This window comes from Trachinotus anak, unplaced genomic scaffold (genome assembly GCF_046630095.1).
Source record: "Trachinotus anak isolate AG129_WGS33_773 ecotype Australia unplaced genomic scaffold, CSIRO_AGI_Tana_v1 ptg000016l, whole genome shotgun sequence".
Classification (NCBI taxonomy): domain Eukaryota; kingdom Metazoa; phylum Chordata; class Actinopteri; order Carangiformes; family Carangidae; genus Trachinotus; species Trachinotus anak.
The window spans coordinates 2,032,376-2,052,863 of record NW_027273867.1 but is presented as its reverse complement, the minus strand read 5'-3'; the positions used below and the strand labels follow the sequence as shown (position 1 = coordinate 2,052,863).

The following is a 20,488-nucleotide window of genomic DNA, read 5'->3' as shown; positions in this document are numbered from 1 at the left end:
GAGAAACCAAATTCTCAAGGCTGGACACTGGATCTGGATGGACCCGGCTTGGGACATGGCTGAGAGTGGTGACTGTTTTGTTGTGACATCACAAAGTTCCAGAAGTCCTGACGGCTGGTTTTAAGGCTCAGTTTCTGAATACAGGCTGTGTGCATTTCTCTGTGGACTGAGGCTTTGACACTTTCACAGTATTAATATAGAACCTAGACCTGCTTTATAATCACAAACACATGGACATCTACCTTTAGACTGGATGGACCTTTAAACAATTCACTAACAGAAATGTTAATACACTTATTTGTGGTTATAAGCAGAAACATGCTGAAACAATTTCCATTCATTCAATATTCTCCACAGAAATGTTAGTACAGCATAGCTATTATAGTGACAGTAACACTATATGAATGATAAAGATTTACTTCTTGTTCATTCATTATAGCAAAACTGAATTCTTGCTGGCCACGGTGATGTGTTCAGTGTGAGAAGATGTGTGATTGGTTGTAGTGCAAAACAACCTTTAACTGAGGCTGGAATATCAACATACAGCCCAGACATTCAAATATCCTCTATATGGAAAAAATGACGAGCTTTACCTGCTCTCCTCTGGAGCCTCTGGGGCCAGGAGCTCCATCTGCACCCTACAGAAAAACCTTAATACATTATCACTACATTTATACACGTGACCTGGTCACAGCAAAACCCATCATGGCAATTAAATAAATTTAATATAAGAAACTCACTTGTTCTCCCTTTTTACCGGGGGCACCGCATTCACCCTGTTCTCCCTGGAAAACATGAGTGATGAGGATACAGGTGAAACTTACAGCAACATCTTTGCACACTGAACCAAATCAAACTGTCTGACACTGACGTTCTGCACTGAAACTATGACTTGTCTTTATGAGATCTGCACACAGTGGTTAGCAATCACTGAAAAACCAGAGGAATAAAGTTAATAACAACACATACCTTTTCCCCTTTGCTCCCAGGTTTTCCCTGTTAAAAGGGAAACGTTCAATGAAACTTTTCCAAAGTTTAGATCACATCACACAGCTGCCTGTCAACCAAAGGTCATGAAAAAAAGACACCCTCAACCAATCAACATCCACACTGGAGATGTGAAATGAGCCCCCAATTGTTGAGTCAATGTAATAATAATTCTGAATAGTTCTATATGAATCTCTCACAAAAACAAAGGAGAAAACAGGGAAACAGTGGGGAACAGTTATTGGTTAATAGGTGCAAATTCCCCATTCGCTCAGTGTTTCTGTCTGACTGATGATTGGTCGGCTTTCCTCCACTCACTGACACACTGACTGGCACAGTCAGTGCAGAGATCCACAGTCGCATGAGAGCACACTCGCTGAGGAATATTAGCAGCTCTTTTCTAGCTAGAGGAGTTCAGGTCTGCCCAAAGATCAGAAGAAGGCTCAATAAAATCAGTTTGGAGCTCCCACCATCCTTCTCAAAATACACCCCGTTTCCAAAACAGTTGGGACACTGTGTAAAATATAAATAAAAACAGAATGTGATGATGTGTAAATCATGTAAACTCATATTTAATCGAAAATAGAACATATCAAATGTTAAAATACTGAAATGTTATTGTTTAATGAAAATATCTGCTCAGTTTGAATTTGATGCAGCAAAGTTGGGATAGGGGCAACAAAAGACTGGAAAAGCTGTGTTATCCTAAAAAAAAACAAAAAACAAACAAAAAAAACACCTGGTTGAATATCTCACAACTAATGAGGTTAATTGTCAACAGGTCAGTAGATGATTGGGTATAAAAAGAGGCTCCAGAGAGGCAGAGGCTCTGTGCAGTGAAGATGGGGAGAGGTTCACCACTCTGTGAAAGACTGTGTGGATAAATAGTGCAACAGTTTAAGAAAAATGTTCCTCAATGTTAAACTGCAAAGAATTTGTGAATTTCAGCCTCTACGGTTCATAATATCATTAAAAGATTCAGAGAATCCAGAGAAACCTCTGTAGGCAAATGGACAAGGTCCCTGTCACACACTGAAAACATCTGGAGCATCATGAAATGAAAAATATGTGAAAGGAGACCCTGAAGTGTTGAGCAGTTGAAATCCTATATCAGACAAGAACGGGACATTTCACTTTCAAAACTCACCTCTTCTGCTGTTAAAAGAAGAGGTGATGAACACAGTGGTAAACATGACCCTGTCCCAACTTTATTGAAACGTGTTGCTGCATCAAATTCAAACTGAGAAGATATTTTTTCAGTTAAATATGTGTTTACATGATTTGCACATCATTGGATTCAGTTTTTATTTATAATTTACACAGTGTCCCAAGTCTTTTGGAGACGGGGTTGTACAGCGTGGCAGTGTAACATACTCTAAACCATGTAACCCCAGCAAGAGAAAAACATTTGATAATTACCTCAAGGCCCCCAATTCCCGGACGTCCGTTAATACCAGGTTCCCCCTACAATGACCAAGCCCAGACAAAACAGGACATCAAACGGCACTTCATGGATTCTTTCAGTTACCAGCACTGGATTATGAAGACAATAGAGACTTACACGAGATCCCTTTGGGCCTGGCACTCCATCAGACCCCAGCTCCCCTGGTTTCCCCTAGATGATAATAAAGGGAGACATTGTGCAGAATGAGAATATTTGGGCCCCTTTTTAGCTTGTGTATGTATAGGCAAAGGTGGGATGGGGCATTCCCAGTGTGACCTGTCTGTAACCCCTGTCCAACGTAAACCACCATCTGGGTGTAGCAGATTCTCAGATCATTGCAGCCTGTGTGTTTGCTCATGCTTAATCTTCCATCCTTGACCTTTGCTTTTTTCCAAGGGCCTCTCTTCAGAAGCGCTGTCAGTGAAAACAGCCTTTGCAGCTGGCCCTCTCACCACCTGCTACACTTGCACTGTGGGAAACATTTCCTACTCTTTCACATTTTTTTCACTGTAGTGCTTTGGATTCAGTCCAAGACACACCTGCTGGCACAGGCTGCCAGTCTGGGTGACAGACCTGAAGAATACCCGTCCAACAAGCCACTGTGTGCGGCTGAGGAAGGGACTGTCAACCTGGAGCCAGCGGACACTGCAACAGCTGGGCAGTCAGCTGGTACAGATGTGGACACAGTGTGCACTGTTATTACTGCAGACTGTAGAAATCCTGCATCAAAAAGTTAATAGAACACTGGCAGCAAAATGTAGTTCAAGCATCAAAGTAAAAGTACTGGTTTGGTCTGTCTGACTCATATATTATTACATAATCGAAGCATCATCAGTGTGTCATAGGGCTGCACAATTAAAACAAAATTGCAATATGGTGTCATGCAGCCCTAGTGGGTCAGCAGCAGTTCAAAGTACTTTATACACAGTTTTATACACAGAGGCTGCAGATACATCTGAGAGCGATGAGCTGATTAATGGCTCTGATTCACAAATCTCTTTCAGTTTATGGACTTGAGTATTTGGTGAGATGCTGGGTCATTAGAACATTCAAATGAAACCATGCGAGAAGTTCAGATGTTTGATGGATCTGAAATGTGTCCCTGACCACACACTGCTCTTTGTAAGATGTCAGGGGCCAAAAAGGTTTGAAAGCACTGGTTTAATCTTTAACATTGTGTTGCATTTTAAAAACTTGTTATATTCTGGATTGAGTCAAATCTTTATCTTAAAAGTAATCAATAACTTAAGCTGTCAAATAAATGTAGTGGAGTCCACACTACAATATCTCCCTCTGAGATGAGATGAGAGGAAGTATAAAGTAGCATGAAATGGAAATACTAAAGTACAGTACAAGTACCTCAAAACTGTACTTAACCTGTGCAGACAAATGTGCTATCGTTGGCTGGGTAGGTAACACGTCAGTTTATCTCAGTAAGTATCACTGTTCTGACGAGTGCAAACATCTCACTATAACATGCTGAAGGTCAGTGTGCTTCTTGGCCTGGGCCCTCAGAGTCTCCGATCACCCCCCATCGCTCTTTCTGGCCAACGTTTGCATTCATGTTCTGAGCAGAATCATCTGTGCCATAAAACCAAGGAGGTGGCCCCGCACATATACTAACAAAGGTTGGTGCACAAACTGGTTAGCAGCCATTGATCTGAGGCAGTAGAATACTGAAACAGTAAACACACTCAGAGCTTCATGACAACATCTACTCACTTCAAAACAAGCATCCAGAGGCGCGCTACATGACTGGGGAGGACTTCAGCCATGCCAACCTGACAGACATTTCACCAACATTTCACCCCTCTGCCCCCACACTCCTAACCCCCCCCCCCCCCCCCATCAGGTGAGCTTCCCCTCAGTGTGACCGCAGATGTGTGGACGTCAGCCTCCACAGGGCTGCAGGCCCAGACAACGTCCCAGGCCAGGTCCTTAGGGACTGTGCATACCAACTCTCAGAGGTGCTGACAGACATCTTTCCCAGGCAACTGTCCCAACATGCCTCAAGACTGCGACTGTTATCCCTGTCATGCCTGATGTATCGCTTAGTAGCACTCATCCCAATAATCATGAAGTGCTTTGAGCGGGTGGTCATGAAGAAGACCATTGTTGTTACAGTGGACTCCCACCTGTACTCCCACCTCCACTGCAGGTGCCATCTCATCTGTGGTTCACCTGGCCCTCACTCACCTGGAGAGCAAGGATTCCTATGTTAGACCACAGTTCTTGGACTTCAGTTCTGCCTTTTACACCATCATCCCATAAACCCTGATAGACGAACTGAGACCACTTGGACTGAGCTCAACTGGACTTTTTAACAAATAGGCCCCAGGCCATTAGAATCCACGTCTCATTCTTCCATGACACGGCAGTGAGTCCAAGTAAAGAAAGCAGGTGATCTCTTGCAATACATGCACATCTCTAATAACCTCACCTGGAGCAGCAACACAACCACTATAGTGAAGAAGACCCACCACCACCTCTACTTCTTGAGGAGGCTGATAACCTCTCTGCACACAGCCTACAGGTGCAGCAGCAAGGCCTCCTGAGGGACTCTACCCACCCTGTCTCTCACACGCTGCTCACTTTACACTTATATTTCTATATCTATTTACTTTCTATGTTTTGTATGCCTCTTGTTGATTTCATTACTGCTGTTACCTGAACTGGGACCTCAGTACCTTATTTCATTCCCTTGCACAGGAAAACACCCTTATCCCTGAATTGATGAAATTTTCTGCTTAGATTTCACTGGTTGTTTGTAGCTATTTTCAGTTTGTGGATGTTTCTGAAAGTTTAGGTTTGCAGAATTTCATAATGTTAATTAATCTGGTTTATTGTCCTTAACTAGATGATACTTGTTTTTGGTCAGGCTCTGGCCTTACCTCCAACGGCACCATTGGGTAAGAAAATCTTGATTATACACAACATACTGCATTTCAATATCTCTCAGCCATAACCCCCATGAATCATCAGGACAAAGATCACATTCTTTCATCCCAGTGGTGGTCACATCCAAACAATGACAAAATTATCTGTAACTCTGTGGCACATTCACATGGTGCCATGAATTATTGCAGCCTCTAGTGGCAACTAAAGGGTTTCAAGACTTAAGACTCAAATAAGGTGGGTTAAGTTTGGTTTACTCATACAACAGTAAGAAGTGGCCATCTGGTTCCATTTATAATTTCAGGTAGTAAGAGAAACAGAAGATGTGCAATAATAATGGTCATTATGGGAGTGGTGTTTAAATGAATAATATAAGAACATACAGTGTCTGAGAGTCTGACACCTCAGTGTGTATAGAAGGAAGAACAGCAGAGAGCACTGAGATGTAAACAGAGTGATTCAGATCACCAGTATATTACTCACAGGAGATCCAGGGTGACCTCTTTCCCCCTTCTCACACAGGCAGCTCTTTGGGTGCGGGCACTAAAATAAGACAGATATGATCCAAAGACAACAGTGTACATTATCATACATAAAGGAAAAAAAACCCAAACCAGCATTATTGCAGCAAGTGGAAATTTTCTAACCCCTACAAGAGAGAGATCTGCCATGAAGGTGGCCTCGGCCATTACAGAGGCTTTTCAGAGTGAAGAGGACTGACAGCGTGTTGGGGGCAGCCTTTCATAGTTTTTGACCCTTAATTATAGGGATTAAGATAATTTTTTTTGTGAAGCTTTTGCAAATCAGTTGTAGTTGTATGGTGCCAGTTTTCATGTCTCTGGCATGTTTGAGCTCACTGCAAATTAAGGGAAGGCTGAAGATGGCAGATAGTGATGAATAAACCATGCCCACTTTCATCAGTTAATATGGCGCTTCAGTTTTTGGTTAAAACTACCCCAGAAGATGTGTATCAAATTTGGTAAAGGTACACATTTTTGGTGTTTGTGGTGCTCTCTATGGGTCAGGATGAAAATGCTGTAGTAGCTGTGTTTCCTTTCATGGCATGAAAATATCAGCAAAGTTTTATGATGACAAATGGTTAATTAGTTATGGCCAATATTCCCTAAGCCCCGCCTTTCACAAAGATATTTTTGTGGACAGCCATGTTTTTTAACCAATCTTGCTCATTTATAATATAAATTAGCATCAACATAGAGACTCTATAATCAAGTAGATGAATCATCAGAGGGATGATGTTCTTGATAAACCTCATGTTACTTACCCCGGTTTTCACAACTGTGCTCTAAAAGAAACAAAGAAAGATAGAATTACTCAGCTATTATGTCTGAAACGAAACACTCAATACTGTAGCACTGAAGAGTCATAATTACTCATTTATACTGTATACAGCAGACATTTTGACTGGTCCTAGCAGGAAAAGCACAAGTGTTCAGCTGTGCTCTATTCAAGTGTCCACGTAAGCCATGAGAGCAAGGCAGCATGAACACCAGGATCCTGAAACTGAAGCAGCAAACTGGAATCCAGCCAACATTCATGTTGCTATTTACACCTGTCTGCTGCCATCAAAACACACTGTGGTTATTCTTAAAGAAATAATTCTCCATTTTGGGAAACAGGCTTATTTGCTCTTCTGATGGAGAGTTAGACGAGAAGATTGAAACTGCTCTCATGTGCGCCTATTAAATATAAGGCCTCAGCCAGCAGCCAGTTAGTTTAACACAAAGACTGAAAACAGGAGCAAACAGCTCGTCTGATTCTGCTATAGTCACAAAATCCACCTCCCAGCACCTCTGAAGCTATAACCCGTTGTAACGAAGCAACAACCTCAACACTGAAGTGTCTAAAGGCTGCAGTTCCTCTAATGACCACTAGAGTCTGGCTCCAGCAGTGAGTCAGTCCCCACAGACTCCCATGTTCAAATGTCCAACTTTACAGCAGAAACAAACATGTTTACAGCCTGGTACAAAAACTGTTCTGGTCTCTAGAGCTAATTTCCTCCTTCATGACAACTGTACGGCTGAATTTTTAAGGCGTAATTAATAAATGAGGGAATGACTGCTTTGACTAGCAGGTGGGTGAGCCAGAAAACAGCATGCATCCAAGTCTCGGCTCCAAACACCCCACCTCTCTGCCTATGTTTGGGTTACCCAGGAGTTAGATGGAGTCAGGCACTATCAAGATGGTGACGGCGGAGCAGCTCACTCTGAGCTTCAAAACTTCTGTCACTCTTCAGAAACCTGTGGCTGAGGTCACGAAGGCTACGTCCATCTTTATTAACACTCTGTGGTTATAACTGATTTGTTTTATTGGTACAAAAACTGTTTTTTACACTGTTTTTGTAACAATGAGTGCATTCAGCATTAAACCTGACTCCAGTTACCGGTCAAAGCCAAGAAATAGTCTGACAAATATATGGTAATAATATTAAAACATGTACAAGCAAAAATGGTAAGTTTACCCATTAACAATTAAATCTACAACACAGAGCATGTTAACAGTGAAGGGGTGTGAATACTTTCTGAAGCTGTTGTACATATCAAGTTCACCAGTGAACTTTGGAGGTGCTGATAGGCTGATTTAGTTTAGTTTGTTGGACACAGCCAGGCTAGCTATTAGGCTAACCAAGCTAACCAGCTGCTGGCTGTAACAGACAGATACTGTATGAAAGTGGTGTCAGTCTCATCTAACTCATATTTCCCCAAACACCCGAAATATTTAACCCCATGCAAACATGTTAATGGTTTTTTCCTACTTTATAAAGTCTTTTTTCTGTTTTGAATGCATTGTTTATGTCTGGGTCTTGTGGTTGCTCTTTGTGGGAACTGTTAGGTTTTCTCTCTAATAAAGTAAAGTCTTGACCTTCGAGTGTGAAGTTCCTTGAGATAATTTATAATATGATTTGGTGCTACAAAATTGAATTGAACTGAATTGAATTCTGTCACATAAGGTTTGCTGAATATTCTCACTACTGTGAGTCTGGCACACGAACAGACCTTACACATTCAACTGACCAGTTCATTGAAGAGTCTGTCCTCCAGCTGGCTGTCAGTGAGGCTGAAGACATGCTGCTGTGGGGGGGCGCTGGCAATAGAGCGCAGCTTTGCACCCATGGGACCATCCTTCGTGAGGCCCGACAGCCTGATGGTGAACACCCTGATGTTGTGTTGCTTGGCCTCAGCGGCAGCTGTCACAGCGCTGGGGCTGCGAGGGTGGTCCGTTCCATCTGTCATCAACAGTGCCACCCTCAGGCTGCTGGGAGATGTCTCGCGGCTGAACACCTGGGTGGCGTTGGTGATGGCGTAGGCAGAGTAGGTACCATGTCCGATGAAGGTCATGGCAGCCACCCGACTCTGGAATACGTCCAGATCCTGCCAGTCTCTAAAGTTGTGCTCCACTGAGACGGTGCTGCTGTACTGCAGAGCAGCGAGGCGCAGCCGCAGCCGCCAGCCAGCAGAGTGGAGCTTCATGAGCCTGGTGCTGAAGCGCAGGACGAACTCCTTCTCTCGCTCAAACAGCAGAGCCTTGGCTTTCTCCGAACTGTCCACAATGAACATGATCTCCACTGGACAGATCAGGGCTAGGCAGCAAGCAAAAAACAAAAGGAAGTGTTAGGCTACTTAGTTCCACCATCACTGGTGCTCAACTGGTGCTGGTCCTTCCACCCAGTCAACACCTAAGTCAACAAGTTATCTTGAAAACTACTGGAAAGATTGATATTACATTGGTGCGAATTATAATGGTGAGCAGAGAATGCTTCCTAATACTTTTAGTAAACCTCCTGATCTTTTATCAAATGCTACCACCAGGCTCTTTCTGTTCCTGGACAATCACTTCACCACCAGACTGGTCCTGCTAATAATGTTGGATCTGTTCAGTTTATTACAGATCTGTTGGTATACAGCACAAATCTCAACTGATATACTGAATCTTTTTTTTTTCTGTCAAATATTGTTCTTGAACTCAAAATTTCACCATTGGAAGAGCTCTGATTTCAACAATTTAAGATGGATAGTAATGATAATGGTAATCGCTGAGCAATCAAATATAAAATTCTTTTGATTGCATTGTTCATCTGCTGTTGCACAAATTCAGATTAAAGGCACAGTATGTAACTTCTGCCACAAGGGGTCTCTCCATCAGAACAATAGGGATGGCATGACGTGTATGATGTAGGTTCTATCTAGACACTTCCCACTATTGTCTACTATGGGAGAATGGCTGGTTTGCTGTTGTACACCCTGTAACGGTAGGAAGTGTCGAGACAGAATCTACGTCATACACGTCATGCCATAGCCGTCCCTTGAACCGTCACTGCTTACATTTCTTCAGTGTCAGTAGTTCGGGAGGTTTTTACCTGGAGCTGAAATATCTGCAGCATTAAGCGATTATAAACGTTGAAAGCACTGAAAGCAGTTTCACATTTAAAGCCAGTGCCGTACAGTGGACACAGGACATCTGGGAAAGGTTGGAAGCTTCGCCTGCTAATATAACTAACTGCTAATTTATGAACCAGACATTCAGGAGGTTTTTACTGGCAGCCAAATTATCCCCTCTGCATCAAACAGACCAGGGGTCAATGGACCGGTAGAACTGGTAGAAACACCAAATGTGTTGCTCTAAAAATCAATGATTCGCTGACACTTCTCAGTGGACACAACTTCTTGGAATGGCTGGAAATTGAGACTCCTTACCTTTGTTTTTTTGATAACTTATGAACTAGATGTTCAGGATGTTTTTACAGGCACACCACGTAGCCTCTAATCCACCTAGCAGGCAAGTCCCGGCCAGGACTCTTTACTGCACGTTATTCTCCTTCTCTCTGTCAGTCTTCACAGGTTTTTACCAGCAGCCGATCAGCAGAGGTGTCCTCCTCTCCATAACAAACAGACCGAGGATAATCTGATAATTTGAATCCAGATGTCCAATGGCTAAAATTCTTCATCCGGTTAAAATATATAGTTAAAAACCACCAAGGTGTAAAAAGTGTATCATAAAATTTGGCTTAAAACAGGATAAAAGTCAATTTTGAGCTTCTGGCAAGCAACCGCAATGTTTTGTTTTTTTCTAATCTTTATTGAAAAACCTTCAGGGGGACCACGATGCTGATGCATGCACATAGGGGATATGACATCATTGACAGGCAACCAATGAAACGGAGCATTACCACGATTAAAATCACTATTTCTCTGATTTGGGAATTGCTAGAAACATTTGGGATAATGTAAGTACATAACTCAAAAAAATATCAAACATAGTTCTAGTCGTTTGTAGACAATTGAATGTGGAAAACTTTAAATAGGCAAAAGAGACACAAAAGATTGCCTTGCTTAAAATTGTATGTTAATGAAGCTTGCAAATGTACTGGGGTTAAGCACAATAATAATGAAACTGTCATTAGGGCTGTCATTAGGATAAGGTTCTGTGTCCCAGCTTGTGTCAACTCCTCTTAAGCTCTGCATTCAATCATTCATACAGTTCAGTTCAAAGTGTTGCAGTACGAACCAACTGTTGTTAAGCCATTACACGCTGACGCTTCACACTCACAACAGGACACATGCTTGCAACTCGGATGGCTTTTAAAACACTTACTTTTGGCCTCATTAACAATGATCTGGTTGTCATCCCTCTGTCCTTTCCTCCGTCTTTTTTGGCACCTGGTTGAGCTTGACAGAGTCAAAATAACAATCAAAACCTTCAGCCCTAACTGTAACCACTGCATGGTCGTTCTCCAGTCCAGCCGCTCAGCCTGTCGGAATAAGGAGAGGATAACAGAGGTAAATTACTCTTCTGTTAATGAATACCATCAGTCCTTTGACATCTGCCACACAGCATCCCTTCAATCCACACTGGATGTTCCACATCAACAAGAACAGGGTGACGACTGCTTAGTTGAATTCCCTCAGCATCCTGTGGCAATGGTAATAACCTCCGCGCTCTGTGGGTCTCACACCTCAACTGACCTCAGCAATCTGTTAGAGCTGAGGTCATATTTTTACAATCACAGCTGCTGTTTGACGTTATCACTGTCACCTCTACTGCTCTTCCGTTAGCAGCTGCTGCTGCACTAACTATGTGCCACTGCTAATACTGGTGCTGCTCCACATCACATCTTCCTTCTAATGTTGCATCTGATGATATGATGATCTGATGATACTACTATAGTTGCGTTTGTATATCAGAACTGGACAATATGATGAGGTAAACTATGAATGTGTCAACTATTAAACATTTTAGATCATTTGAATTTTGAGATTATTTACTTCACTGCTTTAGTCATAAACAAACACTCCGGTCTGCTTATTTTGTCTATTAACAATTTCTCAATTTATTGTCTAGAAAATGTGTTAGATAAAAATACATATCAATATCATGATATAGAATTACATACACTGTAATGTAATAAAGTATTTTATCCACATCACTCATCTGTAATTCGGGGAGACTGGTGATGGTTGCAACAAGGGATGGTTGCAACAAGTCCTATTTCTCCAATCAGAAACATGTTAGAGTGATGACACTAATGCTGCATGTGCTGAGTTAGAAAGAAAATTAGGCAAAATATGCAGCTAATTTTGTCCCAGCAGAACAGATGCAACAAATATATTTGCCTGTTCTGTTTATCAAAAGAAATAAAATAAATATACTGTGTCTATTTGACTCAAGTTAGGCCTATGATCTATGCAAAACAAAACTCATAACTGTTCTTTCATATTGACTATAACAAACAATATACTATCACAAAATAATAAATAATACTATAATATTATTGTATAAATAAACAATGCTATATTATCATTGTAAAACAATGCATATTTTCAGAGTACTACGCTTATTTAGAAAAAAAACAAAAGTTAATTAGTTAAATTTAATGTATTTTTCATATGTTGCAACCACCCCTGATGCTGTTGCAACTGTCCCTAGGGCTGGGGTCAGCTGCAACATCTAGATTCTTACATTCAGATAAATATTGTGAATGATGTCATATGTAATCTTTACCTGGTCAGCGTAATTAGTAGACAGATGTAAGTTTAATATCTAAAGGTTTACGTGATCTAGTCCAAATAGTCTGAGTAACTGAGAGAAATGCAAAAAAGTGTTGCAACCTTCCCCGGTCTCCCGTACCACTACTACTACTGCAGTTACAACTGATACATCTACATACTACATCTATTATGATTATGATTATGATTATGATGATTATTATTATTGTTATTATTATGATTATTATTATTATACGGGACTGGTCTTGCATGATTGTTATGTTGTCATATTCAATGAACCCATAAACTGCTAATTACTTTTCTGCGTTAATTTTCCCGGTCTCCTGAAGGACTTATCAAACTACAACATATGAACAATGTCATAATAAATTCAAATAAGGCAAAAAGTTTGAGTAATTACAGCCTGAATCCACATTATCATGTCACTGACAGTTTGACTTATTATCATACACAGTGTAAATTGGTCACGTACCTGCTGATGAATAAAACCGGGTTAATTCATCAGTGAGATGGGCCGGCGCTGCCGTGCTGTTCCCGGGCTGCTGCCACTGTAGAGGCGCAGAGAGCGGCAGTGCTCTCCGCTCACCGGTGACAAGTCAGCCACACCACAGCAAGTACTGCATCCTGTTATCCCCTTCATAATAAAGCTTTACTGTAGAAAGAAAGCAATTTTTTTTTGTTGTTTTTTTTGTGTTTTTTTTTTTTTTACAGTTATAGTTTTTTATTATATATTTCGTGTAGTACTAGGAGTACATTTTGAAACGCTATGTGTAGTCTATCTGCACTGCTCCAACACTTTTTCATGAATGACAGCTTTTCTGCTTTTACTTTGAAGAGAAATCGTTTTCTGAAATTTACAAACTGATGCATCTGGGTGAGGGTTATTAGGGTGATTGTGAATACACCCATAATACCAGACACAGATTTTCTGCATGTGAACGCCTATGAATATCATATATATATTGTAGGGGAGCCCATGGATGGTTGTACCTTTTCTGAGATTTCTGTCTGTATTTTGGAGCTCTTTTGAGCCACTGTGCTCAAAATGTAACACAAACTAGTTACATGTGTTTGCTAGTAAGTGGTGTAAGTGTTATCTCTGCAACACAAACAGAAAATGCAGGTTTAGTCTCAACAACAAGGAGTGAAGTGTTAGAATTTACCACAGTCTGGGTCAGTTGTAACATATTCTGGGGATAGATATAACATTATGGTGTGTGTGCGTGTGCGTGCGTTTGTGTGTGTGTAAGCCAAGTATCTTACTTACTGTCAATCATAGCAGTGATGAGACATTTGAACATGATAATAAAACTGAACAAAATGTGCATAGGTACACCAGCTTCAATAATTCAATGTGTGTGTGTGTGTGTGTGTGTGTGTGTGCGTGTGTGTGTCCATGTATGTATATTGTTGTTACAACAAGCCCAGACTTGTAGCCATGTAGCTTACCTCACAGCTAACAGCTAAAACATTAGTACAGCATTAGCACTGAACACTAAAATGAAAGATATCTACACAGATAAAATAAACATGGTTTAAGTGTGAAGAGTTTAGCTCTGAGGCTGTCACAAAAATAAATAATAATAAGTAAAAGAATAAAAATTATAATTCTTACATCAAAATGAGTTTTTTCCTTCTAAAACAGCCACAGGGTGCTGCTTCCTCACATGTAGAATAGGGTCTTAATTGAACCTGTATGGAGTGAATCAGGTGATTTTTAACTTGCTCCTGATTGGAAAAATTATTTACAAGTGACCCATGTTACAACCATCACCAGCCTCACCTAAGATGTATTTAAATTATTATCATTGATCGCCGAATGTTTAATCTATAACAACATATCACACATCATATTTTATAAGCATCATTTTCTGAATGAAAAGTAACTATACTACAAGCTGGAAAATTCATGTAGTGGAATGAAATGTACAAAGTTTCCTTGTTTTGTTGAAGTAGAAAGCAGCATAAATAAAAAGTTGTCCTGGCTGCCATGTCAGCAAACAGTTAGCTTAGAATTCATTTGGAGTATGGTTCTGCCACTTCATTGGTGTCGGTCCAATATCCACTCTGCTTGTTACTCTGGTTTGGTCTCCACCAACTCCTGAGAAAAATATTTGGCTCTTTAGCTGCTCAGTGCTCCACTAGGTTGACCAGCAAGTTGCTAACGTTGCCTGTGTGAGGTTTCCTGCTGGGCAAAGCTGATGAGCACTGTGACTGAACTACAACAGCTGTGTGTGGTAAAAACAAACCTGAGGGGCACTGAAGAGTTGGTGATCATTTTCTGTGGCTATGTCACTTTTTTACATCGCATGAAGTCATTTTATCTATCTTTAATATGAGCATTTAAATTCTTGACTTAGTTTCTTTCCACCACTTTCAAAACTATATTTGTTTGATTATTATTTTGTCCATTCTGCACTCAGTGCAACTTTAAAAAAGTGCTGAAGAAGTAGGCTAATGCTGCAAAATGCTCTTAACCTACATACTGTAGAACAAGGAGGACTGGTGTTAATCCAGAAAATGTTATTGCATCTATCTCTCACTGAAGAAAGCAAAACAGTCCAATTTAAAACAAGTATATGCTAAAAAATGACTCATATGGTGAGGAAGACAGTCCATGGATTTAGAAGTAGGCCAGTGTCTGGGGTTAGACTGAAATATGGTCCGTCCAGGATGTGGGGGAGAAAAAGTCATATTTAGGATGTTTTACATCTAATCTTTATAGAGTCATAAGCTGAGTGGCAACTTAAGAATGTTGAATGACTGTGAGAAATTGTACCTGGAGGATGTTGCTATGAGAAACTATTAGCTGCTCCCATAATTCATATAGACAGGCTCAGATAAGTCCACATGCCCAGCTCCTTACATAAATCATTAATATGTCTGAGACCTGCCACTGTTCTCTGTGAAAAGTTACCAGTCATTTGATAAATATCACCTGGAAACCCTGAAGAAAGCATCGCTTCAAAGAACTGCTCCTTAAAACATCCATTTGCTACTGCTGAGAATACAATCTGCTCTGAACTGACCTCATATAGATTAAACTGTCTCCATATTAAGTGGCCACATGTCTATGGCGGTACATTAAAGGGTTAGCAGGCTAATGTAGGTTGACATCCAGGGCTGGTTTCTTGTGACTTTAAATAATAGTGAATCATTTTGGCGAAACCTTCACAATAAAATCCTGGAAACTAAACAATGGAAATCAAACAAGATATTCTGTTTTTGTAAATGCAAGCCACAACAGCCCCTGCACATGTGACACTTAAAACTGCATCAATACACTCTTTTGTGCACTCAGGGGCAGCGGGAAGCCGTAACCAACACTGATATATTTTCATCTCAGACTTGTCTCATAACAGTTGCCTATTTACACATTCAGCAGCCACAGAGCATCATTAAGATTCATGTAGAGTCAGTGTACAGAGCTTTGTCCCAGCAACCATCACTCATATGAGCTGTACTAACACTGTATAGAAACAGTGTTTAATTCATTTCTTTATTATTTCATTAATCTTGAGCACATGGCGTTGTCTGTTCTGTGTGTTAAATGTGTACGTTGAACACAGAAGACTCTTTTTACTGTTAATCAAATTTACCTACAGGTACAAATAAAGTAACCTAACCTCAGTACACGTGGCCATACAACAACATTCAGTCTTCTTTTATCTCTGTGTTGGTTTCCACCAACTTCTGAGAAAAGTCTCTGTCTCTTTAGCAGCTAAATGAGCAACTGCCTTCATCAACTAGTTGCTAACTTTGTCTGTCCTCTGTTTGGTGCTGGGAAGACAGCATACAGTGGATTTATTGGAGATTTATGGGCTGGACCGACTGTGGGCCAGCTTTACATCTGTGAGTGTCTGTAATGGACTGACTGAGTGATAGATCTGAGTGAGTGATTAAGTTTACCTTACCTGCAGAAGGTAGCAGGTCTTTATCTAAAGGAGGTTTTTATTTCCCCCTGTTTGATATGTAGAATTGGTCAAAGTGGTAATTTAGTGTGGTGCCTCATTTCGATCCACTCCCGTTTGCCCTGTTCAAGTTATCGCATTATGTGTTAATATAAACTTAACACTTCCTGTATCAATTTCAAATTAAAAGCCCCCTAGCATTTCAGTGGACAGAAACCCTTTATTTCTTAACAGGGCTTATTGCTGCAGTAAGTGTATTGTCTCATTATTGAGATCTGCTAGTTTCTTTAGCGGTTACCAATGGCCTCTCTCCCTCCCTCTCTCCTGCTGGTTTTGTCTTATTTTAGTTATTCCTCCGCCTCCATGAGGGATAATGGTACATGTAATAAATGTAGTTTATTTGCTGTAATGGAGGCCAGGCTTAGTGAACTAGAGGTGTGACAGATACACGGATGGCTGGTGAAAACTGTATGGATTATTTGACCAGCCCACTGATGTGGCAGCCCACCAGGATTTGGAACAGTCTATAATCATGCAAAAATCCACACATGGCTCAGCCATATACTAGGTTTATACTGTCTGCTGTTCACACAAGCAGCAGCTGCCTGCCACGGCTGATGTTAACGAGTGAGCCTGACCCAAAAGTTAAAAGAGTTAAGTTGATGGTACAACCAAAACAATGTGATGAAAGTGGCTAAAACGTTCTGAAGAGCTGAAGGGAACTGCAGAAGTGCGTGATAATTATCTATGGGTTGGCCAATTAGAGCAACACCTTTCATGTTAGTCAGTTGATCTATTGTTAATGTATAAATGTTCTGTATATATTATGCCTATGGAGAGACAGTGGACAGGATTTGTGTGGAGAAAACCGGCCTGGCTGCCTGATGCTGCTCGGTGTATGGGAAGAGACTGGTGGTAATGCTGGCTGTGGCACACTGTCTGCACACAGCTCTGTGCTAAGACAACACAGCCAGACAGCAACAACACCAGTAACAGACTGGGAGTTTAGAGAGCGCTTCCTGCTGCAGTTCAACATATTTTGATAAGGCCAACAGGCTTTTTTTCAGCACAAGGGTGCACGCCCAGACACTCGCTGCTAGTGGTGGGCAGGAAATGTGCCACAGCCTCACAGCCCCTATGTGGGAACAAATGACCCAAAAACTAAATGAAACTGAACCTGAGAAAGCTCCATAATGAATGTTAAATGAGAGCTGCAATAGTCTGTCGAGTTTGTTAGAAGGAACAAAGCAGATAAGTTGTCCTTGAATAAGTTTGTTCTGTCTTTAAAAAGTATTAAATGACCACTGTGACATTTTGGGAAACAGGTCCTCATCAGCAAAGTGTTTTTGGCTGTGCCACATACTAAACACTATTTTTCCTGCCACTGTTTGTGCTACAGTGACCTACTGCAATCATCCCTGAGCCGTGATGCGTTCACTTACTGATGTATGTCCTTGAGTGCATTTGAGCGGTGCCTGAGGTACAAACTCAAACAGACTTTGACTTCAAAGTGCCACATACAGCTATCTGCACTGCACCACCAGGCTGCAGACACAGTTTCAGGGCCTGTGAGTGCCTCCATTAGGTGCTTGCAGGTATGAAGTGTTCTTGAACTTGCCATGCTTGGATCATTTGTTAAAGCTCCCTGTGGCAGTTCAGACTTTGGCAGTCCTGACAGCTTCATACAGTCGGTCCAGAAGCCCCACTCAGGGGCCCTGATAGGCATGTGATAGATATGCAGAGGTTGTTTTAGACATGTTGGCTCACATTGCATCAAGAGGAGCTGCTGCATTCATGGCCAGCCTCGGTGTAAAATAGTCAGTGTCCACCTTGGTATGTGGGACATGAACTAGTGACCTTTTGAGGTATGATAATGGTTTTAAACATAAAGAACTTTACAAGATGCACAGCTCAGTCCAGCAGTTACTGTGGTCATTTCAGGGTTAATGGGCAGAACAGAATGGCATCATAAACATCCAGCCCTCCAAAAAAAAAAGGCTGATATGGATTCATCTCAGGATGGGAATTTACATTACCATGACTGATGATGACTTCAACTACCTGACAAAGGCAAACAGAGCAGCAGAGACAGGCTTAGACTGATGTACAAGTGTGATGATGAATTGGGTAGATAATTGCTTTTTTAAATAAACAAGCTGTGGTCAGTGTGGACCCACCAGCAGGATCAAGAGGATCATTTTATTTGACAGTTTCAGGAGTGTCAGTCTATAAAACCTGCACTGAAACCTGCCTCATTCTGCCTATGGAGCCATTCACTCATTCAAAGAATTTCTCTGTCAGTGTCCCATCGAACCACTGAATACCTGTCATTTTAAAACATTTCAACTTAAAATGATCCATCCATTTTAATGATGTGAAATACCAACTGAGAACTGCACTAATTCATATTTTGGCCATGAATAATGTGAAAGGGGTCACTCATTGTGACAACCCCAGGATTATTTCTTTTTTTAGCTCATTCTTTTGTTTTTCTTCACTGCTTGTGAGAATATTGGACTTACAACCATCAGGTGGACACAAACAGGACTCCAAATGAATGCTAACATTTGGAGAATTATTAGGCTAACTGTTTGCTAACATGCTAGCTATGACAACTTTTTATTTTATGTTGCTTTCGACTTCAACTTAAATCCATTTCAGAACGAAACATTGCGCAACATGCATTACTTTGTAGAATTTTTTCATTCATAAAATACTAACAGTGATAACAGTCTGTCCCTGTTGAGTTTACTGTTGCGCTTCCCAGCAAGTTGCCCCCCTCCTCAGAAGAAAAAAAAACCAAAACAAACAATTAATGCAGGTTTAAAATGTTAAAATACGACATAAAACTGCACAATTGTACATTAGTAATACATTAAATGAGGATGTGTGTTATGTTTTTGTGTTCAGCTTGTTCAGTTGCCCCAAAGCAGCAAAAAGGATGAGTTAAAGCTGTTTTAAATGATCAGCTTTTGAAATTAGTATTGGTATTAGTTTCCAGATAATCAGTTTCAGATATACTTTATTTAATTATCAGTTAATCTGCAGTTTTATTTTAATTAATTAATTAATTGTTCAGTATATAAAATGTTACAAAACTGAAAAAAATGCAGATCACTATTGCCCAGTCTTCAGATTATAGCCTGAATGATACTGGACTTTAGATGCCTAAACTGATTTTAATACAAGAGTGTAAAGAATCCAACAATGATATTACAATGATATTACGTATGGAACAACATTAATTTTTACCAGGTGGGACATTTTACAGTCACAAAATAAACATGTCAGCACTCCCTAGTGGACAAAGTATGCAATGGAGACACTTCTTTTTTTTTTACATCACTTCAAACATGTCCTTGGCATTCAGGTGATGAAATGTCATGTTACTTATTAGCTGACTAATATGCTAATACTTCACTGGTTGGGATTTAAAGTTTCACAATGATTTCAAATGCAGAAAAGCAGCCTCACATTTAAGATGCTCATGAATTAATTTTTTTGTTGATTGACTAAACATTTAATCAACTAAAGTGTGTCAGGACTGTAGTTTCTTTATGGGTTAAAGGAGCAAAAAAGAATTGATGACCGTGTGTGTGTGTGTGTGTGTGCTGGATTTGACAGAGATAAGCAGTGGCAGAAAATGAAGATGTTCCCATGACAAAGTGTGAGAGATGGAGGCGATAGTGTCTGTGAATGGAAGCAGATGGAGCAGATCCTGCAGCATTAACTGCAGTGTCTCAACTTGCTGGAGCTCGGCAGCTGCTTTCCTCCAGGCTACTCCTCCTCCAGCCATCAACAGATGACTGTGGCAGGGATATACTTACTTTTACAGCAGTTGACATTATCACCCCGCCTCTTTGCTAATGATACACACATCCATACTTTGGTTTGCCATAAAGCTATATTTTACAGTCATGATTTCCTCCTTGATCACATTCAGTGTCACTATTCTGAAGTGGTGGGCATCCATCATTCTGTGGAAAGATGAGACTTGAAATACTTTCAACACACTTCAAGCCCAGGGCTCTGGAAAAACTGGATCAGCTCACATATGATAACATATGATTCATGACAAGATCCAATGGAAATGAATCTAATGACACAAACAGAGAGTACCGAAGGACTCTGAAACAATGCTGCAAAACTGCCAAAACAGGGACATAAGTTATCTTCTCTTTTCAGATGTAACAATAAACCAGATATTTCACTCTAATTGTCACTCTAAT

The 20,488-nt window shown here is 40.7% G+C and overlaps 1 protein-coding gene across 3 annotated transcripts in view; it reads right to left on the bottom strand.

Annotated features, from left to right (window-relative positions):
- col28a1a (collagen, type XXVIII, alpha 1a) overlaps positions 1-12,988 on the bottom strand; it is a 34,887-nt gene extending 21,899 nt beyond the window's left edge. Inside the window, exons 1-10 of one of the 3 annotated variants that reach the window (XR_011693813.1) lie at positions 12,821-12,988; positions 10,937-11,093; positions 8,359-8,924; positions 6,609-6,629; positions 5,810-5,869; positions 2,549-2,602; positions 2,407-2,451; positions 970-996; positions 741-785; positions 594-638 (exon numbers count right to left, since the gene is read on the bottom strand). Coding sequence is in view for 2 of the 3 variants with exons in the window: in XM_071499660.1 (XP_071355761.1) it covers positions 594-638; positions 741-785; positions 970-996; positions 2,407-2,451; positions 2,549-2,602; positions 5,810-5,869; positions 6,609-6,629; positions 8,359-8,924; positions 10,937-11,066 (993 nt within the window). In the remaining variant the exon portion in view is untranslated. The remainder of the gene's footprint in view (positions 1-593; positions 639-740; positions 786-969; positions 997-2,406; positions 2,452-2,548; positions 2,603-5,809; positions 5,870-6,608; positions 6,630-8,358; positions 8,925-10,936; positions 11,094-12,820) is intronic. The other 2 variants (XM_071499660.1, XM_071499661.1) reach the window with 2 other exon arrangements.
- Between the last annotated feature and the right edge of the window lie 7,500 nt (positions 12,989-20,488).